We start from the raw sequence: 20,579 nt of genomic DNA, 5'->3' as shown, positions 1-20,579 counted from the left end.
TATTTTCTTTGTTAAATAAATATCGATACCTTTTACCAGATTGTTTGTATCAGTGCCGCGAAAAGTCCCCCCCAAAATCCCCCTCCCCCCAATCCCTGACCCAAATATTGACTCTTACTGGCCTCAAGCACCCAAAAGTTGTCAAATATTTGTGGTCACATCTTTCTTTATATTCAATGGGATGTAGGCACAATTTTCATCTATTATACCCCCATTTTAAGAGAGGCGACACTCTCCCCTTTTCTCAATTTTACTAGGTGTGTGTAAAGAACCATTTTGTGTACAAATTAACAATAAAATTGCATACCAAAGAACTGTGTTTATTCTCTTTGCTTTTTTATAGCTGAGGAACATCTACTCGCTGTTAAATAAATATTCATATGCTTTGTGTTTTTTCCATGCTTTGGTGCAAAGTTTTTAGACTTTAGATGGGCTGCTGGTTGTTTTGGGGACAGACACTAAGACAGACCTGTACAGCTTGGCTGAAAAGTAGCTTTACTATGTTGTGAATTGATGACCTCAATCTTTAAGCAGAGAAATCTATCCTAATCCTCTAAGGATAAACCTTTTATTTGATTAACTTACAAAAGTACTTGGCTTCTTGGATCGGTTTTAACAGAATACTAGTGTGGAAATATATGCATTGTAAAACTACGGGCTTATTTATAAAGGTTAATTAAAAAAAAAAAAAAAAAAAATCTTGACAGTCATTCATGCTCTTAAAATTGTTGCCTGATCTAACTTGACCATTTAGTAAAACCTGCAATATAAATGTTTAAGGGCCCGTTCATGCCTAATGCACATGGTAGCTTGTGTTATACTGCAGCATCCTGCAACTCGCTGGGGTTGATTTACTAAAACTGGAGAGGGCAAAATCTGGTGCAGCTGTGCATGGTAGCCAATCGGATTCTAACTTCAGCTTGTTTAGTTGAGAAAACTGGAAGCTGATTGGTTTGTATGCAGAGCTGCACGAGATTTCGCACTCTCCAGTTTAAGTAAATCAACCCCAAGGTGCATCTGCTTTGCAACCCAACATATATACACCCTCGAACTACAGTGTACAATGTAAGTTGCACTGTGCTGATAAAAATACTGTAGGAACTGTCTTTGCTGCGCTGGGGCCCATTGAAAAGTTGCAGTATGGTGTGAACAGGACCTTCTTAGGCCTATTGATGCTTCCTAGTTTCTACATTGGTGTTTGATATGATGTTTGTGATTCATGACTTCCTTTTACCTGGTGGAAGGTTTTCTTCATCATTTTGTCTGCCTACAGTATGCCACTCTCCTAATAATTCTAGATATGTATGCTTGCTGTTTTCTAGATGCTGACCCTGATGTTCTGCACCAAGTCAAGAAAGTATCTGATGCATCCCAGGAAACTTGCACAGCTTTGAACAACTGTCTTCATCTTTTTACCAAACATGATAAGGTTTGTAAGACTCCTGAAAACCTTTCAGGTTAGGGTCACTAGCAGTGTCTGGAGGTCAAATGGTTAAAGATTACTGCAGTTTTATTAGTGTAAAGAACAAGGAGAAGCACAACGCTCAAGGCAGAATCAGGTGCAAGGTGGATCACAGGTGCTGACCTCGGTTCACCACTGTGGAAGATGAATAAAACAAGAAATTGGTTGCACACTGGAACTCCAACTTATCTTGTGAAACGCATCTACCATTGCCTGTATCTGTCTGGCCCTTTTGACAATAAAGATGACATCAAGATAAGTTGGAGTTCCAGTGTGCGACCAATTTCTTGTTTTATTAGTGTAACAGATATTTGTGCAGCTAAGTTGTGTGGTGTAGGTGTATTTGTTTAAAAGCTTATATTTACAGTGTTGTGTAAAATATTCTGTCTGAATGATGAACTCAAAGGGACTAGACCATTTTCCTGTGTCAAAAACATTCCAGGCTTTAAGGCTGTAGCCCTATTCATCTATTAAAGTGGTTGTAAACCCTTACATATACCCAGTGAATTGACAAGCCTCAGGTGAGATGAAATAAATCCACCTACATAGCGCGTACCTATTTATCGGCTGCCCTCTCTGAATGAATGAATGACTTGTATAGCGCTACTCATGCGAACTGAATCGCCTCTGGGCGCTTTTTCCAGCCAGAGTCTGCTTGGCTGGTGCGGTCATTTTACCCCGTAGGATCGTGACACGCTTGGGACACACAGTCATACACACAGATATACATATATATACTGGGCCAATTTGGACAAGATCCAATTTACCTACCAGCATGTCTTTGGAGTGTGGGAGGAAACCGGAGTACCCGGAGGAAACCCACGCAGGCACAGGGAGAACATGCAAACTCCAGGCAGATGGTGTTGTGGTCGGGATTCGAACCACAACAGCCTTCTAAAGTACATAATTTGCACAACATTTCCCAGCTCCAACATGCAGAGGGCGGGTATCTGATGTCATGAATTGCACAGCTTAGAGCAGAGGACTGAGTGTAATCTGAGACCTGAGGGAAGGGCAAGGACACGCCTCCATTTACATAGTCCCATAGGGAAACATGCACAGCTGAGGTTTTCGATCACCTGCTGTGTGCTGGATGTGGAGCGGGCTGTCTCCCAGGATTTCTTGTTGGTAAAGTATGTCAAACGTGACTCGTACAGATAGCAGATTAAAGAGCAGACAGAAGTCACACTAGGTGCTTTGGGTTGAGGCAAGTGCACAATATAGAAGGATATGCTTTGTTTAATGTCAAGGTTTTCAACCACTATAAGGATGAAAAGTGTTACAAGTTCAGTGCTAAATCAAATTGCGTAGCCAAACCTGAGGGAAAGAACTTTATGAATGTATAATTCAACCATTGTTGAGCTTTATGAATAATGCATTGGATGTGAATGTATCTTTGCAGTTGTGGTATATAGTACTCCAGAAGGGAAGATGTAATGTATCGGTCACGATTTATCTTTAATTAAGTAAAAAAGGAGGAGTATAGCCTCTGTTAGAGTAGCTGAAAACTAAGTACATGTGCCAGCATCCCGTTGGTTTGTAAAAAGTGAGACCAATTGCATACAGACTAAAGGCTGCTTGGGGCCAATTAGCATAAGTACTCTTCGGTCAGGAGGGTGTTGGGACTTTCGAGGCACTGATAGGAGACCATAGATGGGTATAAAACAAGATTTATTTACATACAAAATTACAAATATAAAAACATTAGGGACAAGCCTCACAAATCAGATGAGGTAGTGTAAATGTAACAAAACCAGCTAAGTCTGAGGCCCCGTACACACGACAGAGGAACTCGACGTGCTTGGCACGTCGAGTTCCTCGTCGAGTTTTGGGATGAAGCCGCCGAGGAGCTCGGCGGGCCGGCTTCTCCCATAGAAGAACGAGGACAACGAGAAAATAGAGAACATGTTCTCTATTTTCTCGTCGAGTTCCTCGGCGGCTCCATCGAGCCAAAACTGTACAGACGACAGAGTTTCTCGGCAGAATCCGGGTTTTGACCGAGTTTCTCGGTGAATTCTGCGTGAATGCGTGAATGCGTGAATGCGTGGAGCCAGCCAACAATCTCTCGACCGGTTTTGCGGTTGTACCGCTTCTTCAGGAGAGTCTAGGAGATATATACAAAATATACAATTAATCTTTAATTAAAAAATACTTTCCAAGAAAGTTGGGCTTAGCATTTATTCTTGCTCACATAGTCCAGAGTATATTGGTGCCAGAAATCAATGTTGGCACTAGCACCTCTACCTTTTTCAGTACCAAGTGATAAATAAAAAATCCTCAAAACAAAATGAGAGCCACCACGTAAATTAAAAAGTCTCATGAAAATTGGGCATCAATAGTGTAATCCGTGAGTATACAAATTCAATAAGTAAAAAGCCTCCAATTTCTACACCAAAGTGTTCGACGTGTCCACGGCACTGGGGCTCACCAGAATGTATTAACCCCTTTATTACAGGTAGGTCAAAAAAGCTTTTCTCCGAAAAAAAATGGGTATAGCAGATCTTTTTTATCCACCTCCTCCTTACCTCTCGCATGGGTCTTGCACCAGATTTTCACCTCACTTTTTCTCCTCCTTTTTATGCTTCGGAGGAGTGAGAGGATTCGTTGGTATCTCCGATTTAAGAATCTACGTTCCACATAAATGCCTTTCCACCAGTTCTTCCACATCCACATCAGGACCTCTTCAACTTGCTTTAAATCAAGTGGGGGCCACAAAAATACTCACACCAGATGTGCATGACCTGCTTAACAAAAAAAGTGAGTCAGAACTGCGTTTCACTTAAACGTACTGTGTCTTTAAACTCGCCAACCGTTGTGTATAAAAGGCTCACCGGAAAGGACTGACCCCCTTCTTTTACAAAGTGAGTCATAAACACCTTGGTACACACTGTGGCTTGGATACAATGGCTTTTAAATACAGAAGTCCTACTGGATTAATGATTACATCATCTGCACAGAACCTTGCTTTTGGCAGGCTGCTGTGAGAACTCTGAGATCACATGTATACCTTTTTATTGTCTTCGCTATTACAAAAGGATCTCAAATTTGGTAGTGAATCATTATTTTACAATACAAATGAATTGGGTAGCAAAACAAAGAGTAGCAGGTAGAATACGACTGATGTGAGATTTTCTTTGGTTGGGGAGGCAGAGGGAGAAATATTGACAAATATATTGAGCTAGTAGGTGATTTAGCTTGTCGCCATCAACTGTCGACATGGACAGAAAGAATTTTCTTATGGATCTCACTGGAAGGATTGTAACACCACCCCGACATTGGTGCCCCCATTTTTATTTATTTTTTATATATTTTTTGTGCAGCTACTTAAAGAGGAAGTAAAGCCGAAAAAAAATACAACCTGAAAGACAAAGGCATAATGTGCTAGTATGCAAAGCATACTGAGATCGAAGCCACCGCATGGGTCCTCGTTCCTCGTTCCCCTCCTCCGTCGCCGCCATGTCTCCCGGAGTGATTTCCGGGTATCACGGCTCCGGCACTGCGACGCAGTCGCAGTGCCGGAGACGTGATGGCGTCACTCCAGCGCATGCGTGCAGGAGCCACAACTAACGGCACGCTCGGTGCGCCTGCGCACCGTTGTCGTAGACATCGGTACCTGTCTATTGCAAATATTTCCTAAACCGTGTAGGTTTAGGAGATATTTCTTGTACCTACAGGTAAGCCTTAATCTAGGCTTTACCTGTAAGTAAAAGTGGTCTGTAAGGGTTTACAACCACTTTAAGATGGAGCAGAGCTAATTGCATATCCCTGAGATAAAGGAAGGATCCTCGATAGATAAGTGACGCTTGTTGTTTAGCTGCAATGTCCTCATTTTAAGTGTAGGTTTTAAACCTTTGTAAATAGTTAAATGCTTAAATTGATTGGCAATACAATCGTTCAGTATAAAAAAAATCATTCCGTCTATGGCCACCATTGGCCTTTCACTGGAACAGGGACAGGTTGGTACAGCCGTAGCCAAAGTTTTGCGACCAACGCAAATATTTTCACAAAGTCTGCTGCCTAATTTTTTATGGTGGCAATTTGCATATACTCCAGAATGTTATGAAGAGTAATCAGATGAATTGCAAAGTCCCGCTTTGCAATGAAAATTAACTTATTCCCATAAAAAAAAACATTTCCACTGCATCTTTGAAGAAGGCTTCAGGGCACCCAAGAAAGTCCAGCAAACACCAGGACCGTCTCCTACAGCTGAATGAGCTGTGGGATCGGGGCACTACCAGTGCAGAGCTTGCTCAGGAATGGCAGCAGGCAGGTGTGAGTGTACATCTACATGCTCAGTGAGGAGAAGACTTTTGGAGGATGGCCTGGTGTCAAGAAGGACAGCAAAGAAGCCACTTCTCTCCAGGAGAAACATCAGGGACACACTGATATTCTGTGAAAAGTAACGGGGATTGGATTAGTGAGGGCTGCGGTAAAATCATTTTCTCTGAATCCCCTTTCCGATTGTTTGGGCCATCTGGAAAAAACCTTGTCCAGAGAAGAAAAGATGAAAGCTACCATCAGTCCTGTGTCATGGCAACAGTAAAGCATCCTGAGACCATTCATGTGTTGGGCTTCTCGGCCAAGGGAAGTGGACCATGAATAAAGAATGGTGCAAAGACATACTCTGAGAGCAATTTCTCCCAACCATCCAAGAACAGTTTGGTGACAACAATGCCTTTTCCAGCATGATGGAGCACCTTGCCATAAGGCAAAAGTGATAATGAAGTGGCTTGGGAAACAAAACCTCAAAATGTTGCGTCCATGGCCAGGAAACTCAACAGACCTTAATCCCATTGAGAACTTGTGGTCAACCCTCAAGAGGCAAGTAAACAAAACTCCAAGCATTGATTATGCAAGAATGGGCTGCCATTAGTCAGGATGTGGCCCAGAAGTTGATTGGCAGCATGCCAGGGTGAACTGTAGAGGTCTTGAAAAAGAAGGGTCAACACTGCAAATATTGACTCCTTTGCATAAACTTCATGTAATTGTCAATAAAAGCCTTTGACACTTATGAAATGCTTGTAATTATACTTCACTGTAACATCTGACAAAAAGGTCTAAAAACACTGATATAAAACACTAAATACATTGCTGCCTAAAGCAACTGGCTGCTTGTCAAAACGTGTTCTTCAGTTCTATTCATTTCTCTGGACTTCTGTGTAGGGAAGTGGAAAGTACATTGGAATGAATGAGTCATCCGTGTGAATGCACGAACCTGGCCAGGAAGATATATGACAACCAGCCAGGTGGTCAGGGGTAGCAATATCTCACTGGGGCAGGGAAGGGTTAATGTAAAACCTGGAAGGTGGAGCAGGGTAAGCTAAAATATTAATGCAACTGAACTTAAGGGGGTAGATTCATAAAGACTTACGAAGGACGTATCAGTAGATACGCCGTCGTAAGTCCAAATCCGCGCCGTCGCAACTTTAAGCATATGCTCAAACTGAGATACGCTTAAATGTTGCTAAGATACGGCCGGCGTAAGTCTCCTACGCCGTCGTATCTTAACTGCATATTTACGCTGCCCGCTAGGGGCGTGTACGCTGATTTACGCCAAGAATATGTAAATCAGCTAGATACGCCTATTCACGAACGTACGCCCGGCCGTCGCAGTAAAGATACGCCGTTTACGTAAGGGGTTTTCAAGCGTAGAGATAAACCACCAAAAACATGGCGCAGCCAATGTTAAGTATGGACGTCGGAACCGCGTCAAATTTTTCAAATTTTACATAGTTTGCGTAACTCGTCCGTGAATGGGGCTGGCCGTAATTTACGTTCACGTCGAAAGCATGACGATTTGCCAACGTCATTTGGAGCATGCGCACTGGGATACGTCCACGGACGGCGCATGCGCCGTTCGATCGAAACGTCATTTACGTGGGGTCACAGTTAATATACATAAAACACGCCCACAGCTTCAAAATTTAAATTAGGCGGGCTTACACCGGCCCTAATACGCTACGCCGCCGTAACTTCGGCGGCAAAATCTTTGAAAATACCAAATACCATACTCTCCTCTCAAAGTTACGGCGGCGTAGCGTATAGGAGATACGCTACGCCCGCCTAAAGGTACGTGAATCTACCCCATAGTCTGCAAACAGTGGTATGTTTACCCAAGAGGGTAAAGTGGATGTAAACCCTTACATATTCCCAGTGAAGTGACTGTTTTTTGGTGATACACAGAGGTTAAACAAATCCTCCTAGATAAGTTGTACCTGTTTATCAGCAACCGTCTCTTCTCTACAGCAGTTTAAAGTCCAGAGTTTATACAGCTTGTCTGATTTTTCAGAAAGCTGAAGTTGCACACTGTAGATCTCAGTGAGTAGAGCTTTGAGAGTTGATTGGCGGGAAGGGACACCCCACCTCTTCACACAGAAACAGAGCTGAGGCTGTCAGTCATAGGCTGTATGCTGGATCTCCCTCCGTCATCTTTTCACCCCATGGTGTCAGGAAAACCTTTCTGAAGTGACTTTGGCAGATAGCAGAGGGGGGCGTGGCCAAGTCATGCACTTGGCGGCTTTGTACGCCGAGTGTATGACACAGGAGGGCGCTCGCAAGGTAACCACCTCAGAAGAGAGCTTCCCAGAGGGGGTTATCTATTGTGGGGAGGAGCCGCAAGAGCTGCCGTGGGACCTCAGAGGAGGATGGGGGCCACTATGTGCCAAACAAACTGCACAGTGGAGGTTAGTATGACATGTTTGTTATTTAAAAAAAAAAAAATCTTTTACACTATTAGAAGGATATGCTTTGTTCATATTTCATGTCAGAAGTTTACAGTCACTTTAAACTTGAGGCAAGCTGTTCCATATATAAATAAAATACAAATGTGTGTTCCTACCAAATGGCTTGAACTCAGCCTTGTGTGTCCGGACACCTTGCCAGACAGTATAGCTAGATCTTGGCTATAGAAAAAATGCACATTTGCTTGCCTGGAGCTCAACTTTAAATATGACTTTTTAATTCCTTGGATGAGAATCACATTTTATGATTCACTTGGGCAGAAATGAAGCAAATTCCGGCGGATTTTTTTTTATATTTTTTAGGAAAAACTGTTCCTAACAATTGCAGAGATTTTTTATCTCTGCCATAATCATAACACATTGCTCTATGCAGGCTGTTGTAATGCCTGGGGGATTTTTTTTTTTTGTTGTCGCTTTTACTTTCCTGGCATAGATTTTCATTTGCTGTAAAGGCATGAACTAGCGTACTCCAGTATAGCAGGAAGCAGAGCCAGCATGTGCGTACTACGCAGGGTATGAACACAATGGCCAATTAGAGGAAAGTCTGGGCCAATAGAAGTTGTGTGGCCAATAGCAGTTTTGCTTACATGTGAAGATTTGCTGGCAGGGAAAACCTTGTGGTACCTTCTCATACAGCAGGGATTTTTCTGCTGAGATGAGGATTAGGGAGGGAGCTAACCAGCCTGTCACAGATAGCAGTGTATGTGATTCTGCCTGCGAGAACTGTACAGGAGGGGAAATTCAGAAGAAAAAGTGAAACATCCCATCACAAAGGTACAGTACTAACATCAATGCTTATCGGTTCAGAGGTCTATGTGTTGTGCTGAGCTGTGCTATAGATGCCAGTGATGTGTAGTGTACTGTACTGCTGCAGTTTATCCGGGAAGAAGATCTTCTAGCTATGCTGTGCATTGACCGGAGACATTGCTAAAGTTCACAATTGCTGTTCATGCATTTATTTTACATTTATCCTGAAAATAGATTATTTGTCTTTGGGTTCCAAAGCTGAAATCCAGTTTTGTAGAGTTTGCTCTCCAGTTTGTTGGATGCCGTACAGTACAGTGATGATATTTAGCTCTGTTCTAGCATGCTGCATTGCATATCGGCCATACTTGGCGTCCAGTGTGTGGCATTGTAAAGGGCTTTAGAGATGATCTCTCCTTGGATTAGCTCTGCTGAGGACACCCACTTTCTGCAGGCACATGTGCCAGCTATGCACTCCTGACCTTGCAGTGCTAAGCATTGGCAGAACGCAGAGTATTGTTTTATTGTCTTCACTATAATAAACAATTTGATGTGGCAGCGAGGAGCAAATAAGCAAAACTGACCACTCAGAGCTTATGTGAAATGGAGGGAAAAAATCGTTTTTCTTTTTGGTAATAAACGGATGTCAGTGTATATAACTGAAGGCATGATATTTGAAAGATATATGTATTTATAAATATAATATAAATATTAGATCATAAATAGAAGCATGATATTTGAAATATATTTATTGATAAATATAATTATTTATAAAGAGAGGCATGATATCTAAAAGGAAAAGGAAATATTGATCTATATCCCTTAAGGATCTAATTTGATTTTGCTACTTATTGCAGGATCTTATCTTATTAGTTTCAAATGAACTGTTTTTTGCACTGTGAATTTTTTCACATATATATTTATTTTCACTTACATCAATTTGCTACTATTTATATCTTTATTTATACCTATCTCTATTGTTGGAGCTGGTATAATCAATATCAGATGCACTAGGTCAGGGGTCATCAAACTACGGCCCTCCAGCTGTTGTAGAACTACACATCCCATGAGGCATTGTAACACACTGACATTCACAGACATGACTAGGCATGATGGGAATTGTAGTTCCTGAACAACTGGAGGGCCATAGTTTGAAGACCCCTGCACTAGGTTATAGGCATTTGTTTGATTGGTGCCACTCAACAGGGCACACAAATATAGGCCTTCACAGAGTCCAGACTCTTCACTGGCCTGCACAGAGTCCTGACCCTATCATACATAAGTTTTTATTATTATTATTATTTTGGCTGTTTTTCACTCACTGGATTTTTATTTATACAATTTGTCTCACTCAAGGGGCAACCACTTCTTTGGAAGCACCTACGGCTATGCACTGATATAACCAGTTTTTTTCAATAGCACTAATAAAAGGGGTAACCCAAACACGCTGAAAGGGTAGCGGTGTGTGATTACAGAGAACTCACAACCATTGGCTTCCTCTGTGTCTGAGATTACCCGACAAGGGTTTAACACTTTTATAGGACACTCCTTGGATCTCCAGACCTTTATAGATCGAGCAGCGCCACCATCCCAATTTTTTCTGTAATCATATTTAAAAGATATGTATTTATAAATATAATAACAATTTTAGATCATAAATAGAAGCATGATATTTGAAATATATTTATTGATAAATATAATTATTTATAAAGAGAGACATGATATTTAAAAGATATGTATTTATAAATATAATAACAATTTTAGTTTATAAATAGCAGCATGGTATTTGAAATATATTTAATGATAAATATAATAAAATATTTATTTATAAAGAGAGGCATGATATTTGAAATGTGTAAATGAGGGGAACTAATGCGCAAACCAACCTAACCAGGGCACTAAGAACTAAACAAACTATTAAAACAGAAAATTACACTAAGCAGCAGCCACAACTAATTCGTGCTCACACACTGATAACAAGTTTTCAAGGGGGGTGTAATGGCGCTTGCTGGTATTAGAATATATAAATAAATAAATTAAAATAAATATTTAAATGGATTAAACGTGATTCCAATTCCTGTGAGTCATATAAAATGTGTTCCACTCCAATTGCTAACCGCCCAACATCAACAGAATGATGTGGAGGGTGAAACGAGTGATAATTATATAAAAATTTGCAAGGGTCATAAAATTAGCATCCAGAGCCATTACACCCCCCATGATATTTGAAATATATTTAATGATAATATAATAATAAAAATATTTATTTATAAAGAGAGGCATGATATTTGAAAGATATGTATTTATGAATAGAATAACAATATTAATTTATAAAGCATGATATTTGAAAGATATGTATTTATAAATATAATGACCATATTCATTTATAAATAGAAGCATGATATTTGAAATGTATTTATTGATAAATATAATAATGGTGATAATTATTATTTATAAAGAGGGGCATGATATTTGACCAATATTTATTACTATAATAAGATTATGAATTTATAAATGGAGGCATGGTATTTTAAAGTTATTTATTTATCAATATATTTTACACACGCAAGCACATTTTAAAATGAAGGCATACTTGAAAGATTTTTTTTTTTTTATATAAAAAGAATATAAATAAATATGATTTATAAATCAAATAAAAAAATATAGTAATCCTTTTATTTCTAAATAGAGTATGATATTTATTTATTATATGTATAAATAAAACTCGATATTTAAAAAATATTATATAATTATAACATTAATTTATAAATAAAGGCATGATATTTGATTGATATTTATTACTATAATTCTAAAAACATATGAATTTATAAATAGAGGCATGGTATTTTAAAGAGATTTATTTTACAATGTCTTTATTTTGATATGGTCTTTATTTTTAAATTTAGGCATATATGACAGATTTTTATTTATGAAAATATTAATCTAATAATAAATATGATTTATAAATCCAATAAAAAATAATATACATTCATTTCTAAATGAAGGCATGATATTTGAAAGATATGTATAAATAAATATAATATCAATATTAATTTCTAAATATAGGCATGATAAATTTGACTGATATTTATTACTATAATTATGAAATTGTAAATGAAGGCATCATATTTTAAAGATGCGTATTTATAAATCGAACTATGTGTGTGTGTGTGTGTGTGTGTGTGTGTGTGTATGTGTATGTATTTGTGTGTATGTATGTATGTGTGTGTGTATGTATATGTATGTATGTGTGTGTATGTGTATATATATATATATATATATATATATATAGGCATATTTTTAAAGATTTTTTTTTCTAAACGGAATATAATAAATGATAATTCTATAAATCATATAAAAATTATATATTTATAAATGGAGGCATGGTATTTGAAAGATATATATTTATAAATAATAAAGATAGTTATTGAGGCATGGTATTTGAAAGATATTAAATATTATGATATTTTATTTTATAAATAGAGGCATGATATTTGACTGATATGTTTTACTATAGTTATAAAAAGATATGAATATATAAATAGAGACATTTTTTTTTATTTAAAGGTATTCATTTATAAATATAACAATGTATTTTATTTTATATCATATTTATTTTTAAATTGAGGCATGATGACTACAGTCGGTGCGGCTCGATGAGGACGTGACGTGCGTGAGGGTGGGAGGTGCCGGAGCGCTCCATGGCGCGAGGCAGCGAGTGGCGGAGATCCGACGGAGCCAGCACCGGTCCGGTGGAAGTCAGCGTGGGAGGCTGACACCTCGGAGACCGGAGTCGGAGACCTGCTCAGCCCCGCTCGGCGGGATCTAAACTCTCCGACGGGACCCGGGACTCAATAGACATCCGTCAGTGAAAAGGTGGAGCAGCGGCTGCGAAAGGTCCATAGGTTGGGTGAGACGCTCATCTGAGCCGAGCGGGACAGGACGCTGTCCCGGCCCCCCCCCTCCCCCCCCGCATCCCCCCCCCCCTGAAGGTTCTATGATCTCAAAGGAGAAGAGAGGGAAAGAAAAAGGAAAGGAAGGAAAGATTTTTTTTTTTTTGTTGTTTCCTTTTATAAAAAAATATACATATTACCTGCTGTGATTTAGGGAAAACTGATGAGTAAGTCTGGGTTGTGACACTACTTGCCTTGATTATGGGAACATTGATGGACTGTGATTAATATAATACTTATCTTGATTGTGGGATCACTGATAAAAGTAAGCTGGACGTTGATATAAGGCAATAGGTGCATCCTGTCAGTACTGATGAAAAAATAGGGGCTGTGATATATGTAATAATTGCCTAGAAATTGGGAGCTCTGATAAATAAGCCTGAAAAGCATGCTGAAGAAATTATATGTGTGACCTACTGATATGCGTTAAGTCGACAAGTCTACCTAAAGATATGGGACTTAAGTTACAACGACTCCAGGGTAGAGACTTGTGCCAGAAATCTTATATGTAGTGGAGCGGGCTGGAACCCCCCTTTTTTTTTTCTTTGCCTATCTCACCAGAAATGTGGGTATATTTAAATTACCTGTGACCTGGGTAACTCCTTGCCGCAAGGTGACCGCATAAATTATAAACACACAGAATTATGCGCAGTGCACAACCCAGTGAAGACAAGTTTCAATAGTTTAAAGAGTTGCTTCAACTCAAAGCACAGACACACATACAAGACCTCACTGGACGCTTGGGAGGTCCAACCCTGAGAAAGGCTACCCTGGGTAGGGAGGATACACCAGAGAAAACACCGCAGCTTAAGCTCTAGAAATACACGGTGGACAGCCCTCATGTAGAAAGATGGAGCTACAGCTGGCCGGACCACGGTGGTAATAGAGCTGGGTACCCCCACTTCGGGTCATTTTGTCTGTCTTCTCCACTCTGTGTTTCCTTCAGGGGACCCCTCTACTGTATTCCTTCCCCTTTTGGGTGCTCCCGGCTGTCCCCTCCGTCGGTCTTATCTCCTTTTTCCCCGTTGCGCCCTGTCTCCCCCCTTGAAGGGAGTGGAGAGAATAGCGAGAGGGGAATAGATATTCCCACACAGAGGAGCTCAGCGAAGGCTAAGTAAAAATACATCGTAGACCGTAAAAAGTCTTTATTCAAACTGGGGAAGAGAATTAGACCCTCCAACAAAATGAATAGATCGACGAGAGGGGTCACCCTAAAACCCACTAAGAACAACTCGGGGAATAGCTCCATACAGCAATATATGACACAAGAGGGGAGCCTTAAAAGCCCGGGTCTTGCAAAAAAGACTGAAAAGAAGAAGAATGAATTAAAAAAGGGAGCAAGTAGTGCGGAGAGCTCTAAAAGTGAAATTACAATAGAAAGCGAGCAAGACCATAATAACACGGAAGTGTTGGCCTCGGACTTACAGGACACACAGCCCCCCACAAAGGCAGAAATGAACGCCATGCTATTAAGGATGGAAAATGTCATAAAGACAGAGATCAATAAGGTGAGAGTGGACCTTGGAGGACTCAGAGAAAGAGTAGTAGAGACAGAAAGGAGATTAGAGGAACAGGATCAAGAAATAAACACCCTGAAAGGGCAGGTTAGGGCCCTGACCGAGAGCCAGAGAATGGCGGCCTATAGGATAGAGGACCAGGAGAATCGCAACAGGCGGCAGAATCTTAGAGTCAGAGCGATAGTAGAGGAAAAGGAGGAAGACCTCATGGAGATCATGAACACAATTTTTTGTCCTTTACTTGAGAGACCAGCAGAAACGAAGCCCCTCAAAATTGAAAGAGTGCATCGAGTGGGGATTCCCCAGATGAAAGATAGATACGGGCCAAGAGATGTTGTTGTCAGGTTCAAGAATTATGTTGATAAAGCAGAAATCTGGAGAAGACTTAGGGGGAAACCCCCCCTGAGATACAGAGAGACTGACTTACAAATATTCTCTGACCTATCTAAGGAAACGCTGGCAAGGAGAAGACAATTGAAACCACTCTTAGAGCTGATGCGGGCACAACATATAAAGTACCAATGGGGCTTCCCGGCATGCCTAATAGGCATTAAGGGAGGTAAATCGGCTCGACTAAGATTTCCAGAAGAACTGAATGATTTCTGCTCTAAAATGCAGCTAGAACCCCCCGACTTGTCGACTTGGGTGGATTAGTGGGGTTCTGAATTGTCTGGATCTCCGGGATCGTGGACCAGGGGGGGGGAGGGGGAGGGGGGGAGCCAAGGGAGTGCCTGAGCACCACCACAATTAGAGGAGTTGAGGGTGAAGGCGAGGAATTGCCCTTCCAAGGCTCATAGGCCAAGAATAGGCCAGGGGGGAGGAGGGAGGGGGGATGGGATGGGGAGGGAGGGGGGAGGGGGTAGAGAGGGGAGATGGGAAGGAGGAGGGAGGGGGAGGGAATGGGAAGAGTGGGGGGGAGGGGGGAGGCAGGGAGACCATCTGACCGACTTCACAAGAAAATATTCCAAACACTTAAAAAAAAAAAAAAAAAAGATATATGACAGATGTCAAGTTTCTCTCATATAATGTAAAGGGACTAAATTCCCATATTAAAAGACACAAAATTCTCTGTGAATTAACACAGTATAAAACAGATATTGCCTATCTTCAAGAGACCCATATTACCTTGGAATCCAATATAAAGCTCTACTCAACAGAATACCCGATATGGTATTATGGGGATACAATCTCATCGCGATCCCGGGGGGTTGCTATTGGATTCGCTCGTAGAATCCGATTCACATTGGTGGATAGACAAACAGACCCGGAGGGGAGATTTCTGTTCCTGAAAATAAAACTGGGAGGAGAGATCTATACCCTAGCTAATGTATACGCCCCCAATGTAAACTCGGTTAAATATATTAGTAAAATCATGAGAAAACTAAAAGAATTTGAAGAGGGCCATGTAGTCTTGATGGGAGATTTCAATTTCTGTATGAGTCCAAGCCTCGATAGTACGTCCTGTGCACAGGGGACAAATCGTGAGCAACTAAAAATACTGATAAAACAAATGACACAAAATCAAATGGTGGATGTATGGCGGATCCTCAATCCGAGGGCCCGCGACTACACGTTTTTCTCACCTGTGCATGGGACGTACTCGAGGATCGACTATGCCCTCGTCGACCACAGACTTCTGGAGAGTGTGATAGAAGCAAGGTGTGAGATCATGACGTTATCAGACCACGCCCCTATAACCTTAAAAATAAAAACTTCTATACAAAAAGACACACCACCAGAATGGAGATTGGATGAGAGTCTGTTGGGGGACGAGGAGGTAGTGGAGAGGATACAGAAAGAGTTGGAATGTTATTTTCAGGAGAACGACAAGGAGGGTATCTCAAGAGCATCCCTTTGGGAGGCCCATAAAGCGTATATAAGGGGAATCTTTATTGTAGAAGGGGCAAGGAAAAACAAAATAAGAACGAGTAAATTAAAAACACTAAGGGAGGAGATATATCGGCTAGAACAGGAACATAAGTCGCAGGGGCAAAAGAGGGAAATATTTCATAAGTTGAGTATAAGAAGGGATGAATATAGAGCTCTGGCGGAACAAGAAACTAAGAAACATATAGACCGGACAGAGAGAGAAAGATACGTCTGGGGAAACAAACCTAGTAAAAATTTGGCCAGAATGGTAAGAAAAAAAAAAACTAGGAATTTTATAGAAAAAATCAGAGACAGGAATGGTGACTTAGTATATGCGACAAATAAAATAGCAGAAGTATTCCGGAGCTACTATGAAGAACTTTACGATATCCAACAAAACATCAGGTGCCCACGTGAAAAAATGGACAAGGGTAGGGAAATACTACAGTTAGCCAATCTCCCAAAATTAGAAGAAGAGGAGGTGGAAGAGATGGAAGGTTTAATAACGGAACAGGAAATAAGGGAGGCCTTAAAAAACACTCCTAAGGGGAAAAGTCCCGGGCCAGATGGCTTTACATCTGCCTACCTACAAAAGTTCAGTACCATCTTAATCCCCAGACTCTGCCAATACTTTAATGGCCTTGGAACTGACTATGAAATGAGTAGAGAGGCTTTAACAGCAACGATTACAGTGATCAAAAAAGAGGGAAAGGATAATACGACTTGTTCGGGTTATCGACCGATCTCACTCCTAAACGCAGATACGAAACTGTATGCAAAAATTTTAGCGGAAAGAATGAAGGGGGCGATGACAGCCATCATCCACCCAGACCAGGTAGGTTTTATACCTGGGAGGGAGGGAAAGGATAATGGTGTGAGGGCGCTCCTTCTCCTGGAGCAGATCAAAGAAAGTGGGACCCCCGGTCTATTCCTGTCGGTTGATGCTGAGAAAGCTTTCGACAGGGTAGACTGGGGATTCCTGATACAAACCCTAGAATTCATAGGAATAGGTCCAGGGATGATAAGGAGAATAAAAACCCTATATTTCCACCCGTGTGCAAGGATCAAAATTAACGGATCCTTATCCGCCCCTTTTGAGATGAAAAATGGGACTAGGCAAGGATGTCCCCTATCCCCCCTCCTCTTTGTCCTAGCATTGGAACCCCTCCTGGCAATGGTCCGACAAAACCCAGAAATCTATGGGGTAGAAGTAGGCGAAGATGAGCATAAACTGTCAGCCTTTGCTGATGATTTATTATTCTACATAAGCAGCCCAAGAGTCACCCTCCCGAAGTTAATAGATATCTTAAAACAATATGGCGAGGTCTCAAACTTTAAAATGAATACAACAAAAACGGAGATTTTGAATATTAATATTCACAAAGATGAAGAATTATATTTGCGGAAGAAATTTAATTTCTCCTGGCAAAGTGAGATAAAGTATTTGGGTATAAAAATGGCAAATACTTTGAAAAAAATATATAGAATAAACTTTATCCCCCTTCTCGACGAAATTAAAAGAGAAATTAAAACTATATACAATAGACCAATATCGTGGTTTGGGAGGATAAATGTGGTAAAAATGGTACTTATCCCCAAAATTTTGTATAAATTCCAAATGGTCCCAATCTATTTGCCTCCGTCATATATTAAAATAATTAACTCCCTTCTAATGAAATACATATGGAACAATAAAAAACATAGAGTCTCTGCCCAAATTCTAAAACGAACCAAGAAAAAAGGCGGCCTGGCTGTACCTGACATTAGATTATACTACAACGCTTCGGTCCTCACACGGGTCATAGAATGGGCTAAAGAGTCACAGGATAAAAGATGGATAAGTATTGAATGCACCTTAGCGAGGGCACAGTTAGGGAGATTAATCTGGAACCCCCCACACTATAGAACCCTACACACGTCAACACACGCAATTACACATAACGCTTTAAGGATATGGGATCGATTACACAAACAATTAAAAACTAAATTTAACTCACCCCTTATAGATTTGAAAGAAAACGAATATTTTGCACCTGGGACTAAAGAGGTAGGTGGTAAGTGGATTAAAAATAGAACACAGTTAAAAGACATAACACTAGAGGGCAAAATTATGACCCTTCACGAAATTAGGATTGAAATGGAGGCACTCAGCGAGTGGAGATATCTTCAGTTGGTGTCATTCGTTAAATGCCTCCCACACCCATTGAGGTCACGAGAGGAGTACACTACATTGGAACAGATGTGTAATACCGAAAGTTCAAAAGGAAATATCTCCAAAGTATATAAATATTTACAGAAAATAGACGAGTCGGATACGCTAAACTACATACAGAAATGGGAGAGAGACCTAGGAGTTCCAAGGGGGAAGACGACCATAGGGAGAATCCTCAATTTGACTCATACTTCGGCGGTTGATGTAAAAACCGCCGAGATGAACTTCAAGTGTCTGACAGGATGGTACATTACCCCAGATAAAATGGCCAAATTCGGAGTAGGGGAGTCAGAGGAATGTTGGAGAGGATGTGAGGCAAGAGGAACGATGGCCCACCTGTGGTGGGACTGTGTAAAAATCAAAACGTTCTGGGGAAAAGTTTTGGCCTTGATAAAAGAGATAACTAAAAAAGAATTGGAAAATAATCCTTGGATAGTCCTCTTTCATGGGGGAGAAACGCCAGTGAACGATTATAGGGGATCACTAATTCCGCATTTGTTGAACTCTGCGAAACGATTGATACCCCTAAAATGGAGAAACCCGGTAAGCCCGCAAATATGGGAGTGGATCGACTCTGTAGAGGGTACTTATAGGAGGGAGAAAGTAAAATACGGTTGCGAAAAGAACAAGGCAGGAAATAAGGATATCTGGGAAACATGGATTGATTTTAAAAAGTCTCGGAAATACGCAGAAAACATGAGAGAGGAATAAGAATGCAGCAATATAAGAAATAAAAATACTAGGTGGAGTCGGGAGATGGTCTGGGAGGGGTGGGAAGGGTAGTGGGGGGGAGGGAGGGGAGGGAAGGGACTGGGATGGGGTGATGTGTCACGTTATCACGTAATGATAGCATGTTGGATCTCGTATATATGAGGAACGCTCTAGCCCGTTTAAATTGTTAAAGGGCTGAAAGAAGATATGCTTATAAAAAAAAAAAAAAAAAAAAAAAAAATTAAACAATATGCAAATAGCAGAATAACAAATATAGAATCAAGAAAAAAAAAAAAAATATATATATAAATAAACTACCACAAATGATGCTATACCTGAAATAGAGACGGAATTATGAATAAAATCATGAGCAGGTCTCTTGCTGTGGTTATGTCTGACGTGGAAAAAAAAAAAAAAAAAAAAAAAAATGACGAATGTGCCATATCACAAACAAACGAGAGTTTTACCTGAACGAGTGCTCCCATCCCCTTATTTTGTCTGAGCATGCGCGTGGTTCTTATCCGCGGATAATGTGTACTAACCAACGGATCTATCCGTCGGATAGACTCGCAGCGGATAGATTTGTTCAACATCTCAACAAATATTCGATCTGCTGAAAAGCCATTCGACGGAATATCCGCGGAAACAGATCCGCTGGAGTGTACACACCATAGAATATATCCGCTGAAACCCATTTGCGCGGATTTATCCGCGGATGGATTCTATCGTGTGTATGGGGCCTTACATTACTGAAGTTAAAAGGTATTTTTTCGGTATCAACAAATGTGCTATATTTCGAATTGATATAATTGCTTTGAGGTGTTCTATAAATGGTATTATAGTGTTATAGAAGAACCCAGAGTGTTGTTTAATGTAGGAAAAAAATAGATTGTATGTTTGAGGGGTAGTTGGGCCGATGGGCACATTTGTTGATATTGAAGTGGGAACTTTGCATTATACAGTATAAGGATATTGCCTGTTATAAAACAAGGGAATGGTTATTTGTGAAAATTGTTTTAATTGTGTTTAAGCTGTGTAACTATGATTGGGGATTTCTAATGTTTGATTTTTATCCTTTTTCATTAATACAAGTTTAAGAATATTATAATTAAGAAGTAGTTGAAATCCACGCTATGGACGAGCCAGGAGGCGGGGTCTAGCTGCACAGTCATGCTGCACTAGAGCTCCGCTCTGTGGGGAAGAAAAACCACAAATAATTGATTTTAATAGAGCTGCAAACGAACAGAAAACGACGGGTCGAGTTCCCAGGAGGTGAGGAGAACCATTTTATTGAAATATGGTGCTGGGGGGTGCCAGAAATAAGGGTAAATCCAACCCTAATAGCACGGCCCAGCAGATGAAGGGCTCTGT

At 40.5% G+C, this 20,579-nt stretch overlaps 1 protein-coding gene across 4 annotated transcripts in view; it reads left to right on the top strand.

The window, feature by feature from the left end:
- The window catches only part of OSBPL1A (oxysterol binding protein like 1A), a 199,417-nt gene that overhangs the window by 74,281 nt on the left and 104,557 nt on the right, over positions 1–20,579 (top strand). For all 4 annotated transcript variants that reach the window (XM_040354081.1, XM_040354079.1, XM_040354080.1 and 1 more), the window contains one exon: positions 1,323–1,429. In XM_040354081.1, coding sequence (XP_040210015.1) covers positions 1,323–1,429 — 107 coding nt within the window. The remainder of the gene's footprint in view (positions 1–1,322; positions 1,430–20,579) is intronic.

The sequence above is a fragment of the Rana temporaria genome, chromosome 5 (assembly GCF_905171775.1).
Source record: "Rana temporaria chromosome 5, aRanTem1.1, whole genome shotgun sequence".
NCBI classification, from domain to species: Eukaryota; Metazoa; Chordata; class Amphibia; order Anura; family Ranidae; genus Rana; species Rana temporaria.
The sequence above is the reverse complement of the archived record's forward strand: the minus strand, read 5'-3'. Positions and strand labels throughout refer to the sequence as shown.